We start from the raw sequence: 20,135 nt of genomic DNA, 5'->3' as shown, positions 1-20,135 counted from the left end.
TCTCCCCACCTGTTTCCAGCTTACTGATACCTTGGACTTGTGATGTGTGTGTGTGTGTGTGTGTGTGTGTGTGTGTGTGTGTGTGTGTAACTCCACTTGCAAGTTCAAGGGCATCTACATTGCCTAATCGGAAAAAAAATCAAAGGGCAGTGTTCACTGGTGAAATAACTCAAAACATCCAAGCTCATAAAAGACAGCATCCTTAACATTCGAGGAGGTTTTGGTTTGGAGACGGATCTCAAGTATGTCAGGATGGCTTCGAGCTCACGATACAGGCAAGGATGACCTTGAACTTCTGATCCTTCTGCCTTAACCTCCTGAGTGTTGGGATTACAGGTGTGCACTACCATGGCCAGTGCTGGGGCTGGAACCTAGCAACTTAGTGCATGCTAGGCAAGTACCCTATCAACTGAGCTGCAGCCCCAGCCCCACCATTTGAGATACTTAAGACTGTATGTAAACCATCAAAAGGTTCAGACTCTTGTTTTACCTTCTGCTCTTGAGCCTTAAGCTCTTTTCACTGTTACATGTTTCACAGGTGATCTTTCAATGCAACAGTCAAGAAAGGACGACTGTCTGGGCATCTGTGTGTGACATCACATATCCCAGGATGTCTTAAATGGACCCCGAGTTCTCCCATACACCAGGATGTCTTAAATGGGCCCCGAGTTCTCACATACACCAGGATGTCTTAAACGGGCCCCGAGTTTTAGTTCATGCTTCCTCCACACTGGGTAGATTACACATTTTTTCCCACCTTGACACTCTTGTCTTTGAAAATAAGATAAATGTTTTACACATCTGAATGGAGGGATTAATAAAGTATTTTAAGATATGATTTGTGATTAAAGATATTAAGCTCTCCAAAATAAAGTTATTCCTTTAAATAAATTTTAGTAACATCCCACAGATGTAGTGGGTTGTACACATGGTATCATGGACTAGACACTGCGCCAGAGGTAATACTGTTTGTTTAAACTGGGGGGCCAGAAGTTTGTTTAAATTGGGGGGCCAGTTAGCTTGTTCTGGGAAGAGGTAGAGAACAAAATTTTTTTGGCAGGGCAGACCATATAGTTTCCTTTGTAAACCATTAATTCTGGTCCTGTAGCACAAATGTATCCACAGGCAATAAACCCACAAATAGGCATATCTACATATTTAATTTGAAGATCACATGTCATCACCAGAACTATTCAGATAAGACTGGAAGTGCACACTTCCTTGATGTGGGGAAAATGGTAAAACATCTCAATCTTGTAAGCTTCTAAAATATCATGAAATTCTAGCTATAGAAGAATAACCAAAGATCAAGTCACTTTTTTCCAGAAATCCCAATGTAGGCCGGGGGGGCAGTCAAATGTGCAAATCCCAGGTCGTCCCCCCCCCCGAGTCATGGGTCTGCTAGCGTCTGGGCAGATGGCAGAGCTGAGACCAGGATTTTCTAAAATAACTTGGCCGAAGTCTTCTGCTGCTTGTCTCTGATCTCACCCAAAGATTCACACTCGCATTGCTGCATTGCTGCGGCCTCAGTGTTCGGAGCCACCTAGTGAGCATACTCACACTGCCAAGGCTTCCAGTACCACTCCTGTATGTGGCCTGCTTCAGCCCAGCAGAAACACAAATGGCAGAGAGTGCAGTTTAGAAAATGATGTGGGCACTAGACATGTTTTGGGTTTTTGTTTGTTTGTTTGTTTGTTTGTTTTTACAAAATACCTGACAAAAGAAGACTGAGAGCGGAGGCTTTGCTTTGGCTCCCAGTTTGAAGAGACTCACAGCACGAAGAACATGGCAGCAGCAGGAGCATGGGGCAGCTGGCCGCATTTTATCCCCAGTCAGGAAGCAGAGAGTGATGGGTGCTGATGCTTAGTTCACTTTCTTCTTTGTACTCAGTTCTACACTCCGGCTATGAAATGGCACTGCCCACGTTCAGAGTGAACCTACCTGTCAGTTATATCTTTATGGACACATCCTTAGGGACACATTCAGAGGTGTGTTTCTATGGTAACGCTAAAGCCAGTCATCACACTGAAAATGAAGACTAGCCTCACGGTGTCCGTTTTCAGTTTCAGTTTGGCTAATAAGCTGCCTTCCACAGTAGATTCCCCAACAGTGTTTCTTAAACACACCCCACCAGAATGTGGCTTGGAGCTCTGGGAAGGCTGGTTCCTTTCTCTGGAACCTTCTCTAGATGGTGCTTGAGCTCCCCTCTCCTTTTCAGAGGTTTCAGCTCAGTGTCTCTTCTTGAAAGGGGCATCCCTGACACCCTTCCAGCATTACTGCACAAACCGCACATTTATTTATCTGTTGACAATCATACAACGCCGTTGTGAGCACATCATCTCCAAGAAAGAAGTGGCATGGTTTCGCCCATTCTCCCTGTCTCCAGCGTCCTGGGAAGGGCTTGGCAGGATCAGGCATTTAAAGTATCAGCAGGTGAAGCGACTCAGTCAGGCTCTGGGTGGGGGGAGACCGGCTGGTCTCTATTTCATCTTGTGGCTCAGCTGTCATTTCTAAAGTTTTGACAGGTAGGGTGAGTCGCCTGAGTCCTTGAAAACACAACCTGGTAACTCACTGACACATGTAAGCAGGGGCTTGGCTTGCTTTGGACATGAGGCGCCTGCAGGCACGAAAATCACAGCTCAGTGAATTTCCAGGTGTCCTCGATGACAGCGCAGCACCCTAGAGCACAGCTTGGCCCTGGCACACACAGACCAGGGGCATCCTTAGCCAACTCAGCTGCTACTAATGGCCCCATGCCCTAGAGGAACAACTGTCCTCCTGGCATGGCACAGCCACAGGTTGACAGCCAACTTCTTAATCCTCATAGTGTTCATGAGCAGCACAGGGAAGGCAGTTAATCTCTGTCACCATGTCACTCTGTTCCGACAGAAATGTAACAAAAAAAAATTCGACCTGCCCCTATCTTCTGGGAACACCTTCTGTCTCCCCAGATGTAGGCCTCAGAAGACTACTGAAGAGAAATGACCAAAAGGTCAGCCAAGTGGCTCACTTTGGTGACAGATACTAGCAGACCTAGTTCCCAAGAACCTTTATTCTGCCCCAACTTAACTGCACTCTAAAATGGAAGTTTTAAATATTTACTTTGTTCTCTGAAAATCTTGCTATAACTTGCCATGCTTGCCTTAACCAGTCTTAATGAAAGCAATTATCCAGAAGGTTCTATTAGCGTAGAGTTTAGACAGGTTAATGACTGTCTTCTCCTGAGAGCAAACTACTCCCCACTGGGAAGTCACTTCCCACTACACTGAGAAGACACAGGGAGGGGTCAAGCAGTGTCTTGGGTCGGCCTGAGTGACTTGGCTGTAGGAGCTGTGTAATATCTTTTATGCACAGAGGAGAGATTCCTGTAAGTCACCCCTACCCCCAGGTGGTTGTGGAGTTGGAAGGCCATCCATCTCTCAGGTGGAAAGTCACACAGATCCAAAGGGTTCTTTCAGGTTAAGGAGAAAGCATCTACAGACTGAGAATTAAGAAACACATGGCTCAACTAACCTAAGCCCATGGGGCTCCCAGAGATTGAAGCTTGGTCTTCCTGTGGGTCCCCTAGCAAGTGGAGCAGGGGCTGTCTCTGACAAGGACTCTGTTGCCTGTTTTCAGATCAAGTTCTCCTAACAGGGTTGCCTCATCTGGCCTCAATGGAAGAGGACATGGTCAGTCCTGATGCAACTTGATGGGGCGGGGTGGGTTGGTAAGCGAGGGGGGGAAGGATAAGCGGGGTGGGCACTCCCCTTTTCTGAGAGGGAAGGGAGAAGAGGGAAGAGGGCTGAGAGGAGAGGAGAAAGGGTGTGTTCAGGATGTAAATAACTTAATTTTAAAAAAAGAAGGAAAAGAAAAGAAACATATGACAAGGGGCTGAGGAAACGGCCCAGTTGGTAAAATTCATATTCTCTCTCCTAGTGTGTGTGAGGCAGGGAGTCATACCTCAGCACTATAAAACAATATGCGACTAGCAACTGATCTTTTGTGGATCTCCTGATTTCAGAAATCCAGGATACACAAAGTCAAAAGCGCAGCTTGATAGAAAGCCTCTCAAAATCCTACCCCTTTTCAAAGGCAGGAAGACAGATGCGTCTCTTCGCTCCCATGAAAACAGCTTTGTGCCGCAGTTGGTTCTGCATTTTAAACTCTCCACGACCAGAATGGGTCTGAGGAATTTCGCGTCAATTCAAACAGGTAAAGAAGAAAACAGCAAAAGACAAGAGAGCGCCTGGGAGAAAGCAGATGTGACAGTGGCTGTGGCCGTCTGCAGAAATGATACCATCTGTGAGCCGCCATCGCTGCTGTCTGCTCATACCTCATTAAGCCAAATTACAGCAAGCGATGGCTGTCACCTTCTGATCAAAACAAACAAGCCTAATTTCAGCACGTCCCAGTCCTGTCTCTGATAGGAAGAGCAACCCTATGTAGATGCTTCCGTCCCCATACCTGTGCGGGCCACCTCCAGGGTTGAGGAGACCTCACAGGCGGAGTAGTGCTTGTCAGATGTGCAAGAAGCCTGGGACACGTTCTTAGCACTGCACAAACAGGTGCGATGGTACACACCTGCAACCCCAGCCCTCCAGAGGTGGAGGCAGGAGGATTAAGAGTTTAACATAACCCTTGACTACACAGCAAGATGGAGACCAGACTGTTCCAATTAATAAGTAAATACATAAATGTGAACACCTCTAATTCATGTGAGTGGAGAGCACCTCTCAAAAATCTTACATTATTTTTATAATGAGCCACCAAGGAACGGCTCAATGGATGGCCTTAGTGTGGCACCTCAGCCTACAAAATGGCAGAGGCATGTCCCCCTTTGACAACATAGCAGTCAGATTTCCAGGGGCTTTTGAGGAATTCCCAAAGCAGGCAAGTGACAGACAGGGCATGCCAGGAGTGAAGGAAGATATGGCCACCCAAGCTGTGAAGGATCTCTTCTGTACAGGGGCTGACCTGATGTACACAAGACAAAGGTACTCAGTGAGACAAACACTTACTACACATCTGTTTGCTCCCACTGACTCCCGGCAACACGGTGACGTTCTTGTATTGTTTAATTAGCCTGTCACTTCCGTGGTTACTCTTCATACTGTTTGGATTTAGAGTCACCTAGGAGACACATGTCTGGGCATGTCTGTAAGGGCATCTATAGAGCAGGGAAACTCAGCCTCAGCCTGGCAGCATCATCCCATTGGAGGAGACCTGAACTCAATAAAAGGAGAAAGGGAATCACGCACGGGCATTCAAGCTTCCTGATGTCGGATGCAATGTGACTGGTCAGTTCGTGCTCCTGTTGCCATGACTGTCCAGCCATGATGGGACTGTGTTCTTGAACAGTGAGCCAAAATAAAGCCTTCCGCTCCCTAAATGTTTTTGGCCGGGCGTTTAGTCCCAGCAACAGGAATGTGATTAGTGCAAGTTCAGTGTCCTAAGTCATCCTGTCAAATGGGTACTACTACCCCATGCCACAGAACAGGAAACTCAGGTGAAAGGTCAACAAACACGCCCACTCTGCCAAGACATGTTCCCAAATGATTGGGAGGCAAGTCTTGATTGATGATTAGTGTAGGAGGGCTCAGCCCACTGTGGGTGGTGCCATCCCCCGGGGCAGATAGTCCTGGACTGAGAGAGTTATGGAGATCAATACAGTAAGTAGCAGTCATCTGGGGTGCTGCTTGAGACCTGTGTTGAGTCACTGCTTGTTCTTTCATGATAAACTACACACTATAAGCTGAAATAAACCTTTCCACTGAAAGTTGGTTGTGGCCGGTGTTTTATCACATTAATAGAAAGCAAACGAATACATGAGTGATCCTTGAACTCCCTCTATATTACAGAGGATGACTTTGAACTCCTGGCTCTCCTGCTTCATCCTCCTGAGTGTAAGGATCCTGACAGGCTTGCGACACCACACCAGGCTCACACAGTGCTGAGGACAGAGCCCCAGGCATCATGCGTGGGAGGCAAACTCTCTGACATCTAAGCTGCCTCCTTAGCCCAAGTTTTCCCACCTGAGTTTTAACTGGGCCCCCTTCCCTTGCACCGCCCCGCCACATGTACTTTGACTATTGCTTGAAAGTCACAGCTCACCTCTTCATCGTCCAGCCTGAAGCCCTTCCTCTTCAGCCGATACTGACAGAACAAGGCAGAACCCTCATAGTCTCACTCAGAACTCTCCTCATGAGCAACTTCACCCTATCTTTCCGGTTTCATCTTCCGCTCCAGGTGCCCTACATACACTGGGGAGGGTACTTTACGCTATAAAGTCGATTTTGGGGAGCTTAACTTGTTCCCCCTGAGTCATTAGATGTACCCTCTCACGTCTAGATAATTATATACATACACTCCGCTCCAAATTAATAAAATGGGTTTTCTTCTATGCAGCGTTCTGCAATTTAAATCCATTCTCTCATGCTACATTGTGTCAACGTTATTCCAAACCAGTGGCTTTTTCATGAAAAGAAATAATTACCTTTCATACAAGCAGAAGCAAAATTGCTCACTGCCAAAACTGCAGTGGTTGTGGGCCAGGAAAGGCGTTAAGGTCAGGATTCCAAAATAAGCTTTGGGAGTTTAGAATGTAATCTATTTTGTTGGAGGGCTCACAGACCAGTCACGAAACTAAACAGGGTGAGGAGTGAGCGAAGCATTGCAAAGCCCATTTGAAGGAAGAGGACATTTAAGTCTCTTCCATGTAAGCAAGGAAACCTTAATACTGGAATCTATCTATACCTTTATCTATCACTAATGTTGGGGTGTGAGGATGTGCAAATGAGTGCAGGTACCTGCAGAGGCCAGAAGAGGATGTTGGGTCCTCTGGACCTAAATGCAACTGGCTTTACGCTGCTCAATGTGGATACCAGGGACCAAACCCAGGCAGTAGGTACTTTTAACCATGGAGATATCTTTCCAGCACATATTTGATGATGATGATGATGATGATATGTATGTGTACGTGTATATGTAACGTGTGTGTGTGTGTGTGTGTGTGTGTGTGTGTGTGTAGCAGTACCTGTATGCTATGTTCAAGTTTGTGGAGTTGGCTCTTTCTTGTCACTTTTATGTGGGCTTCAGGGACTGAACTCTGGTTGCCAGGCCATCTGGTCACTTAGTGAACCATCTTGTCAGCCCTGAGCTGGACATCTGGCTTCCCTGAGCATCACTGGGACTGAATCTAGCTGCCATTGGACTGCAGTGAAACCTTGGGGACTGGAATTCCACGGCACAGCAAGCCTGACATTTGAGGCTAAAGAATCCTCCGTTGTGTGGGCTGCTCTGGATACCAGAGGCGGCGAGGCAGCACTCTGAGTCTCTTTCCATGAGATATAAATAGGACCTCCCAGCTGTGACAAGCACAACCGACTCCAGAAAGGGCCAAGTGTTCCCGAAGGGTGTGAAACTGCCCAGAGCTGAGAGTCACTTCTGAGGACACACAGCCCTGAGGATCAGCACTACTTGCTGCACTTAAACTGCATTCTTCTTTCTAATGATAAAAATCAAAACACCCTTGACCACACAAAGTGGAAAAAAAATCACACCAACAATGATATTTGATTCCTAGGACACTGCCAAAGATTCTAACAAGTATTCAGGCGTGTGTGTGTGTGTGTGTGTGTGTGTGTGTGTTTGTGTGTGTGTGTGTGTGGCGGGGGGTGGTGTGGGTGTGTGGCGGGGGGTGGTGTGGGTGTGTGGGTGTGTGCATGTCTATGTGTATGCATATACTTACATTAATATGCATAAGAAGGTCAAAAAGACTTCACCTGGATGTTTGTTCTGTTGCATGTGCTGTCTGTCTTGGGGTGTGTGGGGATGCAGGTAGGCTGAACACATGTGTGATTAGCAATGCTCTCTTTTATCACTTTCCACCTTATTCCCTTAAGACAGGGTCTCTAAGTGACCTGGGAGCTAAGCTGGTGGGCAGCAAGCCCCAGCTATCCTCCTGCACCTATCTTCATAGAACTAGAGTCAGCCTTTTACATGAGTGCTGGAGATTTGAACTCGAGTCCTCCTGTTTGTGCAGCAATCTTTCTTTGGCACTGAGTCCTCTCCCAGGCCCATCTTGCTTTTAAGACTGCCCTGGAGCTGGCCGACTAGGGTAGCCTGGCTAACTAGAGAGCCCTGGGGCTCCTCCCTCCAGTCTCAGTCCCCAGCAATGGAATTACAAGTGTGCAAAACCAGGCCTGGTTGGTTTGTTCTCTCTCTGTCTCTCTCTGTCTCTGTCTGTCTGTCTGTCTGTCTGTCTGTCTCTCTCTCTCTCTCTCTCTCTCTCTCTCTCTCTCTCTCTCTCTCTCTCAATCGAGCTATTCCCCGCCCCCAACCATGCATTTTAGTTCTTCATGACTAAACTCAAAACACCCTTGACCACACAAAGTAAAAACCACACCAACAATGTCATGCACCTTCTGCAAAGATGGTGGAACACTGACCTGTCCTCAAGTCCTCACTGCTGCCTTGCAAAGAACAGAACAGAAAGCCAGTGTGGAGCTTGTTTGTGTTGTGCATTCTGTAACCCCATCTCTTCTGGCCCAGACTCAGCATCCAGGGCCCCACTCAGCTGGCCAATCCCTGACCCTGGGAAAGTGACCCGGTGAGCCCCAGCCTGGGTGGGGAGCTGGGACACTTCAGGCCCTTCTTCAATACAAGTGCTACTATGGGCTCACATACAAGGAGGGAACACAGGTGTAACTTAATTTCAAGGCCCATTAGCAGCACAGAGGGGGGAATTACACTGCTAAAGGCAAGTCCTAGAACTCAGCAGGGACCTTTTTCAATTTCCAAATGGTAAGAACAATAATTATGGCGGTTGCTTTTCAGAACAACATGCAGGTTTGAAGACACTGCACTTCCACCCGAAGTATTGGAAACACCGTGTGTGGCAAATGTGATTTGAGAAATAAAGGACTGCCTAGGAATCGCGTTGAATTAAATACCAAAAGAGTCAGTGAGTTGTGCCTGAACACTGGATTTTGTGACCGTGTTTCCTGACTGACCGTGCAGCTGTAAAGAATACAATACAATATGCATGCTATCATTTTTTTTTCTTTTATAGAACAGCCAGTCAATAGCAGGCACATAGTCAGCATCTGTGTGACAGCAACTGGTTATTGTTAATGTATGTGTGGTGGCTAGAATTCAACACCAATGTGATGGGATCTAAAACCATCTAGGAGACAAACTTCTGGGCTTGTCTGTGAGGAAGTCTCTAGATTGGGTGGGAAGACCTAGTCTAAATGTGGGCAGCACGTTCACAGGCTATGGTTCTGGACGGAATAGAAAGGAGAAAGTACGCTGCACAGCAACCGGCACTCGTTTCCTGACTGGATGATGCCAAGTGAGCAGCCTCCTCACTCTCTTGCCACGTGACTTCCCACCGTGATGGACTAAACTCCCAAACAGTGAGCCAAAATAAGCTCCACTTCCTCCCTCCCCGCCCTTCCCCGCCACCCCCCGCCCCAGGTTGCTTTTGTCAGGCATTTTTGTCACAGGAATGAGAAAAGTAACTAATACAGGTAAGTAAACAAATGCATGCGTGCACACACTCAAGCCTCTGTTGTAGCATGCTATGTGGTGTCCTCTCTTGTAGAACGTTCCAGTCTAGAGGTGTAGCTCTCATACTCCACAGAGGGTCCCCAGCATTGAATCACTGATGCTAAGCTTAGCCACCACCCACAAGAGAGGACCTTGACTCCCTGCATGGCATCGACTGCAGTCTGAGAAAGGGAAAAGAGGTGACAAGTTCTGTCTCCAAGCAAATCACTACTAGGTGGAATGGTGCGAAGAGCATCACCCAGGAGAACCCCACCCCCCGCTGTGAGCACACCAGCTGAGTTCTGTCAGCAGGCAAGGCTTTGACTATGGCTGTATGGAGAGAAAGAACAGCCATCCTCAGGAGCAAGCCCAGACACAATCACGTGTCTTCATGTAAACTGCCCACCCTCCGTGTGCCCCTGCATGGCACTATCAAGCGCCATCACTTACAAAGCGAGAGAGAAGCAAAATACATTCCAAAGCGCTAAGCTTCCAACTAAGTATGACAGAACATGCATGTGTATAAATAAGCCCACCCAGATGAAACCCAACACCTTGTACGTGACCCCTAAAAAATTCAAAAACAATACCAGAAAAAGAAAATTTCTGGGTTTGGAATGTGGTTATGTATCTGTGAAGTCAACCTTGGCTTCTCAGGTCCTCCCACCTTTTTGTTTTCAAGACAGGATCTCTCTCACTGGCCTGGAACTTGTCAAGCAGGTTAGGCTGGGTGTCTGGTGGGTATCTAGCAAGCCCCAGGGACCTGCCTGCCTCCACCTCCTCCGCAGCACAGAGGTCACATTGGGCTTTTTAAATGTGGGTTTTGGGGATCAAACTCAGGTCCTCAGGTTGGCAAGGCAAACCCTTTCCAGGCCCCAAATATGTTTTTCTAAAAACCAAAAATCACCATTTGCTTCATGTTTGTAGTGGGAGGGATAAAACCCAGGCCCTTGAACCAGCTGGGAAAATGCTCGACCATTCAGCAATGTTCTCCTGGTCCCATGAAAGCAGAAACTTGACAAGGAAGCATTCAAGCCTTCCAAAGGATAAATGTGGGTAAATTAATTTACTTTGCAATTGAGGGGGAGGGTGGAGACTTTTGTGATCTGCTCTCTCATTTCTTTGATTTCTCTTCCTCTCCGACAAGATACACAGGGCTCACAAACGTGCTTTAATCTAATCTTTTTTATTTTAATAAAGTTCATTTTCCACCTTAAATTTCTCTAAGGACACATTAACACTGACAGAACAAGGAAACAAAAACAAAAACCCAAGGATGACAAATTTGGAAAAAGGACCAGCTTAGAAAAAAAAGTCACAGAGAATGCAACTAAACAGAGCAAGGAACACACACACATGCACGCATGCGCGCGCGCACCTACACACACACACACACACACACACACACACACACACACACACGCATAAGACTGTTCCTTCTAAAAAAAATAATAAATCCAGTGAATACTCTTTCAACTGCGATGGTGCCCAATTTAGAAGCAGTTTACACTCAACCAGAAGATAGATCAGCAAGCAATAAGATGCAAGAGTAAGCAATCAGAACCATCCGCGAGCTGAGCCACACCAGAGTAAGCGCTAAAGACACGCCAGGGAGAGCATTTCGGAGCAATTACCACATGTCTTCATGCTAGAAGGAAGAAAGAAAAACCTCACTTAAGTTGGGTTAGAGCCCCATAAAAATGAACTCTCTTACAGCTCCCGAGCCATTGCTGAGATGACAAAGGGGCTCTGAGGACCAACAGCACAGCCATGAACCAGCGAAGCAATGGCAGGTTGCTCATAGGTGAGAATTATTAACGCACCACTCTTTCATCCTCCTCTACGGCAATCTATCTGTAGGCATGGGAGAGAGTACAAAACAAAACAGAACATGTGCTGGGTAGCTGACAAGACAGAAAGGAGCCTTCGGCATCTGGGGAAATGAAAGAGACCATCTAGCAAAGACTCATGCATTCCTAAGAAAGAGATGTTTTTTATGCACAGAGGGACCGCATCGTGGCAGCTATAGCAGCAGACTGCAATACAGAGAGGTGCTTTCTATGAGAAAGGCTAATACTCTACGAAGCTCAGCTCTCGTTCTCCAGAACCTTTCAGAAAATGGTGATGTCTCTGTTACAGACTGCGGTGGTTTGAACGAGAATGAATGGCCCCACAGGCGATACATGTTCAAATACTTGGTCCCCAGGTGGTGGAACTGCTTGGGAAGGATTAGAGAACATGGTCCAGAGGAGGAGGAGATGTGTCACTGCACACGGGCTCTGAGGCCTCCAAGGCCCATGTCATGCTCAGCTCTTACCGCCCTTCGTTTGTGGATGGAGACGTGAGCTCTCAGCCACTGCTGCAGCACTATGCCTGCCTGCCTGCCTGCCTGCCACCATGCTCCCCTTCCTGACAGTCTGAAATCGTGAGCCCCAAATTCAGCACTCAACTTTCTAAGGTTGCCTTGGTCAGGGTATTTTAATGACAGCAATACAAAAGTAATTAAACCACACACTGGGAACCTTGTGGTGATTTAGAGATTGAAACGGGATATGACTGAAGCATAAAGAATGTCTTTCCTATAAGCTGTTAGAAGGGTGTGAAGTCACTTGTGTGAGAATGATGATTGTCCACTTAATGGGCTCTAGAATCTCCAGAAGGTAAGCTTCTGAGCACGTCTATAAGGGAGTGTCTGGGATAACTGAGACCTACCCTGAGAGTGACACCATCCATTGGCTGGGTATTCTCCGAATACATAAAAAGAGAAAGGCTGGCTGAGCAGCAGCATCGGTCTCCCTCTGCTTCCTGCCTGTGGATGCCATGTGACCAGCCGCCTCACACTCCTGCTGCCATCCTTTCCCCACCAGGACCGACCGACGGACCGTGTGACCTCAAACTGTGAGCCAGAATAAGCCCTTCCCCCTTAAGCAGCATTCGCCAAGGACTTTGGCATAGAAAGTAAAGTAACTGAGAAGGAGGCATGAGTGGCCTTGTGGACACTGTGGTACCAGGGGCTCGTCCCTTTCCCAAATACTTAAACGCAGGAAAACATGTCAAAGTACTTGTTTCACAAGTATTCAATGTGTAGCCCCTGCAAGAACAGTCCCTGGGGCCTGGCTAGCATCCCATTTGCAAACTTTTACCCCATGCCATTCCAGAGTTTACCCATAATACTGTGCGCTGGGACCTGACACTCAGGAAAAGCACAGCCTCTCTCCATAGCTTGGTCTCAAACTTAGACAGCTAAAGGTAACAAGGTTACAGAGCAAGGAGAGAGTGATGGTGTAAAAGTTTATCCAGGCCATAGGCTGAGCATGGAACGACAAACTTAAAGAGAGAAAACACCATCCTGGGGGCTTAGCAAATGGCTCGGTAAGCAAAGCGCTTGTCCCATGCTCATGGGGACTTGAGTACACACATAAAAATGTGCCTGTAATCCCAGAACTGTGGAGGTAGGGATGAGGGGGGGGGAAGTGGGGTGGTTTCTTGGGGCCAGTCAGGACAACCCAACCAGTGGTCTGGCCAGTGAGAGACCCTGTCTTAAATAAAGTTGAAAGCAACTGAGTAAGACATACGGTTTTGACTTCTAACCTCTACAGACGTGTTGAAGAGTAAGTAGCACATGTACACACACAGAGACAGAGACATAGAGACAGAGACAAAGAGAGACAGAGACACAGAGAGACAGAGACACAGAGAAGAAAACACTGTCCTATCTTCCAATTCAGATAATGCAGATCCTTGATGAAGCCAGGCAGTAGCTGCCTATAAGCATCCCCCAGTGGGAACGGGCACCGAGAGCACAGCCTGGAGAGGCACAGTGCCCACTTATTAATAAGCAGCTCAACACAGGGGGAGGCTTCCTTGTCTAATTACAGAAACTGCTGGAAATGGCAGGGAAGGCAGGATTGATGGCCTAGATGACACTGTCTCTGTGTTGTAATTAAAAGTTATTTTTAACACTTTGGTGAGATACTGAGATTATTAGAAATATAGTTTGTGAATTAAAACTTGGTAAAGGGCAAAAGGCTGAAGAGAAAAGTAATTCACCCAGCCTGCGTAATGGGAAATATGAACTGTTTTGACATTGAAGGGTAGGGAAGGGGAGAGGGAAAGTTCCACTGTTGGCTCCATGAGTTGTCATAAGGAAAGCGAGGAGAGAAAGTGACCAGGGTGTGTGGATAACTAGGCTGCTTTTATTCGTGTGTTTATTGATTGTAGTGGCCCAGTGTGGCCGGGAACTGGCTGGGTAGCCATGGATGGACACTAAATTTCTGATCATACTAATTCCACTTCCTGAACACAAGCATGGAGCGCATGGTATGTGCTGCCACTCCCTGTTTTAGGCAGTACAAGGGAGGGACCCAGGGCTTTATGTATGACAGGCAAGCCCTTTGCCAACACAGCTGCATGCCCAATCCCTGCAAATTCAAAAGTAACACAGCTACTTAACTTCATCTTCTAGATATATATGGGGTGGCGCTGCAGACTGTTGTGAGCCATCACGTGGGTGCCAGGAATCAAACATAGGTCCTCTGGAAGAACAACAGTGCTCTTAGCAGCTGAGCTCTCTTTCTGGCACCTTAACTTGTATCTTCTAATGACAGTTAGGAACGCCACATATAAGGACTCCAGACAGCTTATGCACAACCACTCACCCAAAGTGCCTCACCTCCAGCCCACCAGATACCAGGTCACCCTAACAAGAGGAATTGGGGGCCACACACAGGCAGCCCCAGGGATGGACTCCAAGGCATTGTGGTGCAAGGGTGGGCCCAATGCAAGCTGTGGACAATGGCCTTTGGCATAAGACTTAGGCTTTGCCTTTAACCATCTGCCTTCTCTTGTCTGAGATTCCAGTTTTAAGAAGGGGCCAGGTGAGGTGCTTCCCTGTGGCAATCACAGGAAGGGGTCCATGAGTGCTCATGGCATCTGGTCAGAAGAAGGAAGGCTCTTCCATCTCATCCAGCACTACTTGTATACACACAGAGGCATTTTGTACAGTGGCAAGCACACCTTAGCAAGAAGAGGGAGAGGAGCTACCACAGGCAGTAAGTAGTAAGTCACCGTAAACTTCCAGAATCTTGCGCCCTCGTATTATCGTGTTGCCTACCTACTCCTTATTTTTATTTCTTGAGACAGGGTCTCACGTAGCCCCCAGGTTGGCTTCAAACTATGCCACAGAGGATGGCCTTGAATCCCCGATCCTCCTGCCTCCACCTTGAGCCCTTAGATTACAGGTATGTACCAACACCCCTGGTTTAGGAGGTATAGGGTCTTGAACTCAGGGCTTTGGACATCACAGGCAGGCACTCTACCAACTGAGCCACACCCTAGCCCAGAATTTCCTCTTTCTTTCTCTCTTAGAACCTTGGGAACCTGCCTTACCGGCAGGGAGTTATGTTCTCTGCTTGCCAGAGTAACATCTGCGTAATGGGAAATTGCTTTACATGCTTTGTCCATTTTCTTTTTTCCTTTTTCATATGAATAAAATAATTCATTTGTATCTGCCTGTAGCCACTGACAGTTTATTTCACACTCTGGGTTACAAAGCAGGACTACTTCATCTTCTGTTTAAACTCTTCCAGCTTTGGCCCTTAGGCCTGTTAGCTTCCTGGGAGGAGCTCCTATAGCCCAAGAGAGCCTCAAATTCACTGTGTAGCTGAGGATGACCTTGAACTCTCACTCTGGAGTGCTAGGATTACAGGAGTTCAAGGCCACATCCGGCTTACTAACAGCTAGCAGACTGTCGCAACTGACAGGAGTCAGGAAGGGAGAGAGCTCATCCGGTGCGAGGTTCTCCGATAACCTCTGCACTTCCTTTCATCTGTGTTCTGAATCTTGTCAGTGGAACTCAATCCTAGGAGCTCTTTATCTGCACACGGGTTAGAGAAGCCACCAGTTATTCTGAGGGGACCACCAAAGCATCCTACTATCTGTTACTCCAAAAAATAAATTAAGCTTGCCTTCACAACAGTCATATCAAATTTCTGGAATTTATATTGCACCAAGAAGAGCCTTGGTGCTGGGGTCTTGGGCAGAGCTCAGTCCCATAACTGGCCAGGGAACAGCCATCCTTACCTGCCACATTAATTTTTTCAAGCGATACCAAGCTGGGGACAGCTGTGGTGGAGTTGGTAGAATTTGCTCCTGTGCCGTTGACAAGATTATCTACCTTGGACTCGAGCTTGCCGATGCGCTGCAGAATGTTATCCAGCAACACCGCAAGCGTTTTCTTCAGATCTGTGGAAGAGAGAAAGGAAACTGAAAACTTCCGCAGGCTCTGCCGCGCACGGCCACACTGTGGCCTGTGGGCAGTGACTCATACACTTAGGACACTGGGACATAGTTTCTCAGGGCTTTCCATGGTAACTTTATCTTTTGCGCATGATGAAGTGTTGAACTACAATGTAAAAAAAGTGGGACAGAGGCTGAGGAGATGGCCCAGTGACTAATATCGCTCCTTCTTTTCTTTCCTTCCTTTTTTTTTTTTGATAATATTTTATTAATTTATTCATATTACATCTCAGTTGTTAGCCCATCCCTTGTATCCTCCCATTCCTCCTTCCCTCCCGCTTTCCCCCTACTCCCCTCCCCTATGTCTGTGATTGAGGGGGACCTCCTCCCCCTGTATATGCTCATAGGGTATCAAGTCTCTTCTTGGTAGCCTGCTATCCTTCCTCTGAGTGCAACCAGGTCTCCCATCAAGGGGACGGGACGTGGTCAAAAATGGGGCACCAGAGTTCGCATGAAAGTTAGACCCCACTCTCCACTCAACGGTGGAGAATGTCCTGTCCATCGGCTAGATCTGGGTATGGGTTCAAAGTTTCCTGCCTATATTGTCCTTGGCTGGGGCCATAGTTTGAGCAGGACCCGTGGACCCAGATCTGCATGTCATAATGTTCTTCTTATAGGTTTCTAGGACCCTCTGGATCCTTCTATTTCCCCATTCTCCCATGCTTCTCTCACCTAAAGTCCCAATAGGATGTCCTCCCCTCTGTCCCACTTTCCTGGTAAGTGAAAACTTTCATGGGACATGCCCCTTGGGCTAGTGTCCAGATATAAGTGAGTATATACCATTTGAGTCTTTCTGCTTCTGGGTTAACTCACTCATTATGATCATTTCTAGTTCAATTCATCTGTCCACAAATTTCGGGAATTCCTTGTTTTTAATAGCTGAGTAGTATTCCATGGTGTAAATGTACCACAGTTTCTTTATCCATTCTTCTACTGAGGGACACTTAGGCTGTTTCCATGTTCTGGCTACGACTATAGCTCCGAGGATTTGTGAGCGGTCCTGGCTACAGGGTCGAGGAAAGTGCAGGCAGCTTGGAGCTGGTGGCACTCTGAAACAGCTCTGTCTCTGGGCTGACGCTACTGACCCTGCACTCTCCAACAGACAGAACCTAACTGGATCAGCTCCCACAGACCCAGAAGGATCTCCCATGCTCTCAGGAGAGGCTGGATGCTTCTTCAGTGTTTAGAGGCAGAGCTAAAAGACAGCTACAGCACAGAAGATCTGATCCAGCTGGGGTCTTTGCTACAAAGTGACAGGAAGGACAGGCAGCTGGGACCAACCTACCCAACCAGAGTGCTTGTGTGCTGACCTTGTTCTAGGTCCAGAAACAGCTGATCTGAATTACAGCAGTAAGATGAAAGGATCCAGACAGAAACCTACTTCTGATGACTCAGTCTGGAGCCTAAGGTGGAGGGCAAAATCTCCAGGAGTAGAAACCAGATCACCTGCCTATTCCAGGGAAATAGTCCTTGATCCCCACAGGAAAGGGCACCCGACCTAAAATCATTCACCAACTATCCACTCTCAACCAGTGAAGGTCACCAGAAGCTACCTCCAACATCAGAGACACCAAAATAACAAGAGGACAGTGAAAGAATGCAAACAAAAACCAAAACAGTTTGGCATCTCCAGACCCCAGCAATCCCAATGAAAGCAACCCAGAGAACCCAAAAACAATCGAAATACAAGAAAATGACCTCAAGTCCTTAGTAAGGAAGATGATAATGGAAGAAATGAATTAAATCTGTAAACAACTGCAGGAGGATGCAAATAAGAGGGTTGAAGACATAAAAGAGTCATAATAAGAGGCACTGGAAGAATTTCAGAAAAATACAAACAACCAGATGAAGGAAATCATTAAAACAGTTCAAGATCTGAAGCTAATATTGCTTCTGTGTTAGCATGAGGACCTGAGTCCAGATGCCTAGCAGTCACATAAAGAAGAGCTGTGTGTGGCCATGTACGACCGTGACCCCAGAACTAAGGAGTGGAGGGTATGGGGAAGACAGGAGAGGACTGCCAGGGCTTTCTGCCTGCCAATATGGCTCCGAGTTCAGTGAGAGGCTCCAGGTTCAGTGAGAATCCTTGTCCCAAGAGAATAAGATAGAGAAAGAGAAAGCAGGAACCCCAGCATCCTCCCCTGGTCTGCCCACCCACATGTGTGCCTGTAAACACACAAACACACACACACACACACACACACACACACACACACACAAAACACAATACACACATGCACACACATCCTTTTCTGGAGCCCATAGGCACCTACACTCATGTGGTACACACTCATACAGGCACACATACATGTGAAGAAACACTAACACAACAAAAAAGGAGGGTGGGGAGGAGACAGACAGACTATGCAGAGAAGATGCCAAGCCCAGGCTTGTACTCTTACAAATACACACAGTGCCCAGCACACTACGGCACTCAGGGAATATGCTTTATGTGAGCAAATGAGTAAAACAGATAAACTATCACCTACTCACAAAGAACAAACAATCATCTTCACATAAATTATAGCTTTCCAGGTGAGAAAATTATTTCTCACCTTTGTTAAAAGGTGCAAAAACTGCTAACAGCTTTATTGCAATTTTAAGCAAGCAGCCAACTATCTGTTGATGTTGTACTTAACTCATTTATTTAAGGACACTGTATAATGAAGAGTAGTTATGATAGAGTTTAAGAAGAAAACGAAGACAGTAAAATGTGTCCCCAGCAGGATTATGGTTTCTAATTACTGATAAACTTTCATATTTTCCTTTGTGCTTCAAGAGCCTTGGCAGGAACAATTTAAGGCCAACATTACTACCAAAATTCTCCATGTTCCTACAATTCACCGTACACAGTACGGATGAGAGCGTGTAGCTAAAGACACGGAGAAGACCTCTCTGAGAAGGCTGTGGTGGCGCTTTAAAGCAAGGGGCTTCTTCAGTAAGTCTGAGGTCCATAAGACTGCAGCAGCATCTGCAAGTTCCCGTTTCCAGGAAGCCGTGACAGTGCACGGTGGAAAGGGCAGAAGGCATAACCAAGGACAGGGTAGAGACAGAGCTGGCCTTGCTTTTCCTTGGTGAGGAATGCTAGCTAACAGCATCCAGAGTACGGAGAGGATAACCTCTGTGAAAGGGGTTGTACATTAGTCAACTGAGGTCAGTGCGGCACTCAAGACAGGCTCTCAGAAGAAACAGTGGCCCTGCTGGTGGCAGATCAGGGCTCTCGGGGGTAGAATCTAGATCCTCATGAGAGGACGGCAAACCATGATTTCTCTCCTCAAACCAATTGGTATTTGAGGAAATACCAAGAAAGGCTGTACATACATGGGAGCCATCCTTCCCCGTACCCCATCTTCCCTGGGCCATGGTTCCTTCTTGAGCTCCACTTACTACTACTTCAGGACAGAGGGTAGAGACAGGAGGATCCCCGGAAGCTCAACCAACTGCTCTGATGAACAAGACACCCTGCCTCAAAAAAGGAGGCTGTTTGCTGACCTCCACATGCATGTTATGGCATGTACACATGTACCTACACATACAAGCACTGACATACACACATGTATACACAGACACATGTGCACGTGCATGCACACATGCACACACATGCACATGAGAGGAGGGGAGGGGGAAACAAACATAAAACCACAAGGGAGTTATTATCAAGCCTGCTGGTAGCCAATGAATTCATCTATGACATTGGTTACCAAGCTCCATTTTCAGAAGGATCTGTAAAAGTTAGCCAAGGGTTCTGGGCAAGGCGAAGGCTTGCAATCCACCTGTGAGGGACAGTGACTATACTTCAGTGGCACAGAATTGACTATGTAACAACCAAGGACTTACATCCAAACTGCCAAAAATAATTTCCTTCTCTGCTTGGCTCCCAACTCAAATCCCTTTTTGCCATGGCTGCCCTGAGAGGCAAGCATGAACAGGAGGGCTGCACAGCAGGCAAAGACAGGGCACTAATGAGAAAGGAAGGTGTTAATGAAAAGAGAATTAACCCTGACCTCCTAGAGCCATCAGCTGCCAGGAGTGTCAAGTCCCATCAATGGCATATCTTAAAATTAATCCTAAAGTCACCTTTCCATGGAAAGACTATATGGTCATATCAATGACCAAAGGATAATGCATTGATTATGTAGAAGGGCATTCACAAGAGTGCTACACACACACACACACACACACACACACACACACACACACACACACACACATATAAGTATATATAAATATATATAAAATCACAGTATTATTTATGCCGGATGAGAGCTGGGAAAGACTCAAACATGGCAAGAGGAAGATCAGGTTGT

At 47.0% G+C, this 20,135-nt stretch overlaps 1 protein-coding gene across 1 annotated transcript in view; it reads right to left on the bottom strand.

The window, feature by feature from the left end:
* Positions 1-20,135, bottom strand: part of Mgat5 (alpha-1,6-mannosylglycoprotein 6-beta-N-acetylglucosaminyltransferase) — a 242,092-nt gene that overhangs the window by 157,937 nt on the left and 64,020 nt on the right. The window contains exon 3 of the mRNA XM_051147291.1: positions 15,613-15,774. Within this exon, the coding sequence (XP_051003248.1) occupies positions 15,613-15,774 (162 nt within the window). The remainder of the gene's footprint in view (positions 1-15,612; positions 15,775-20,135) is intronic.

The sequence above is a fragment of the Acomys russatus genome, chromosome 6, assembly GCF_903995435.1.
Source record: "Acomys russatus chromosome 6, mAcoRus1.1, whole genome shotgun sequence".
In the NCBI taxonomy this organism is placed as follows: Eukaryota; Metazoa; Chordata; class Mammalia; order Rodentia; family Muridae; genus Acomys; species Acomys russatus.
Note: the sequence above shows the minus strand (reverse complement) of the source record. Positions and strands in the feature narration are given on the sequence as shown.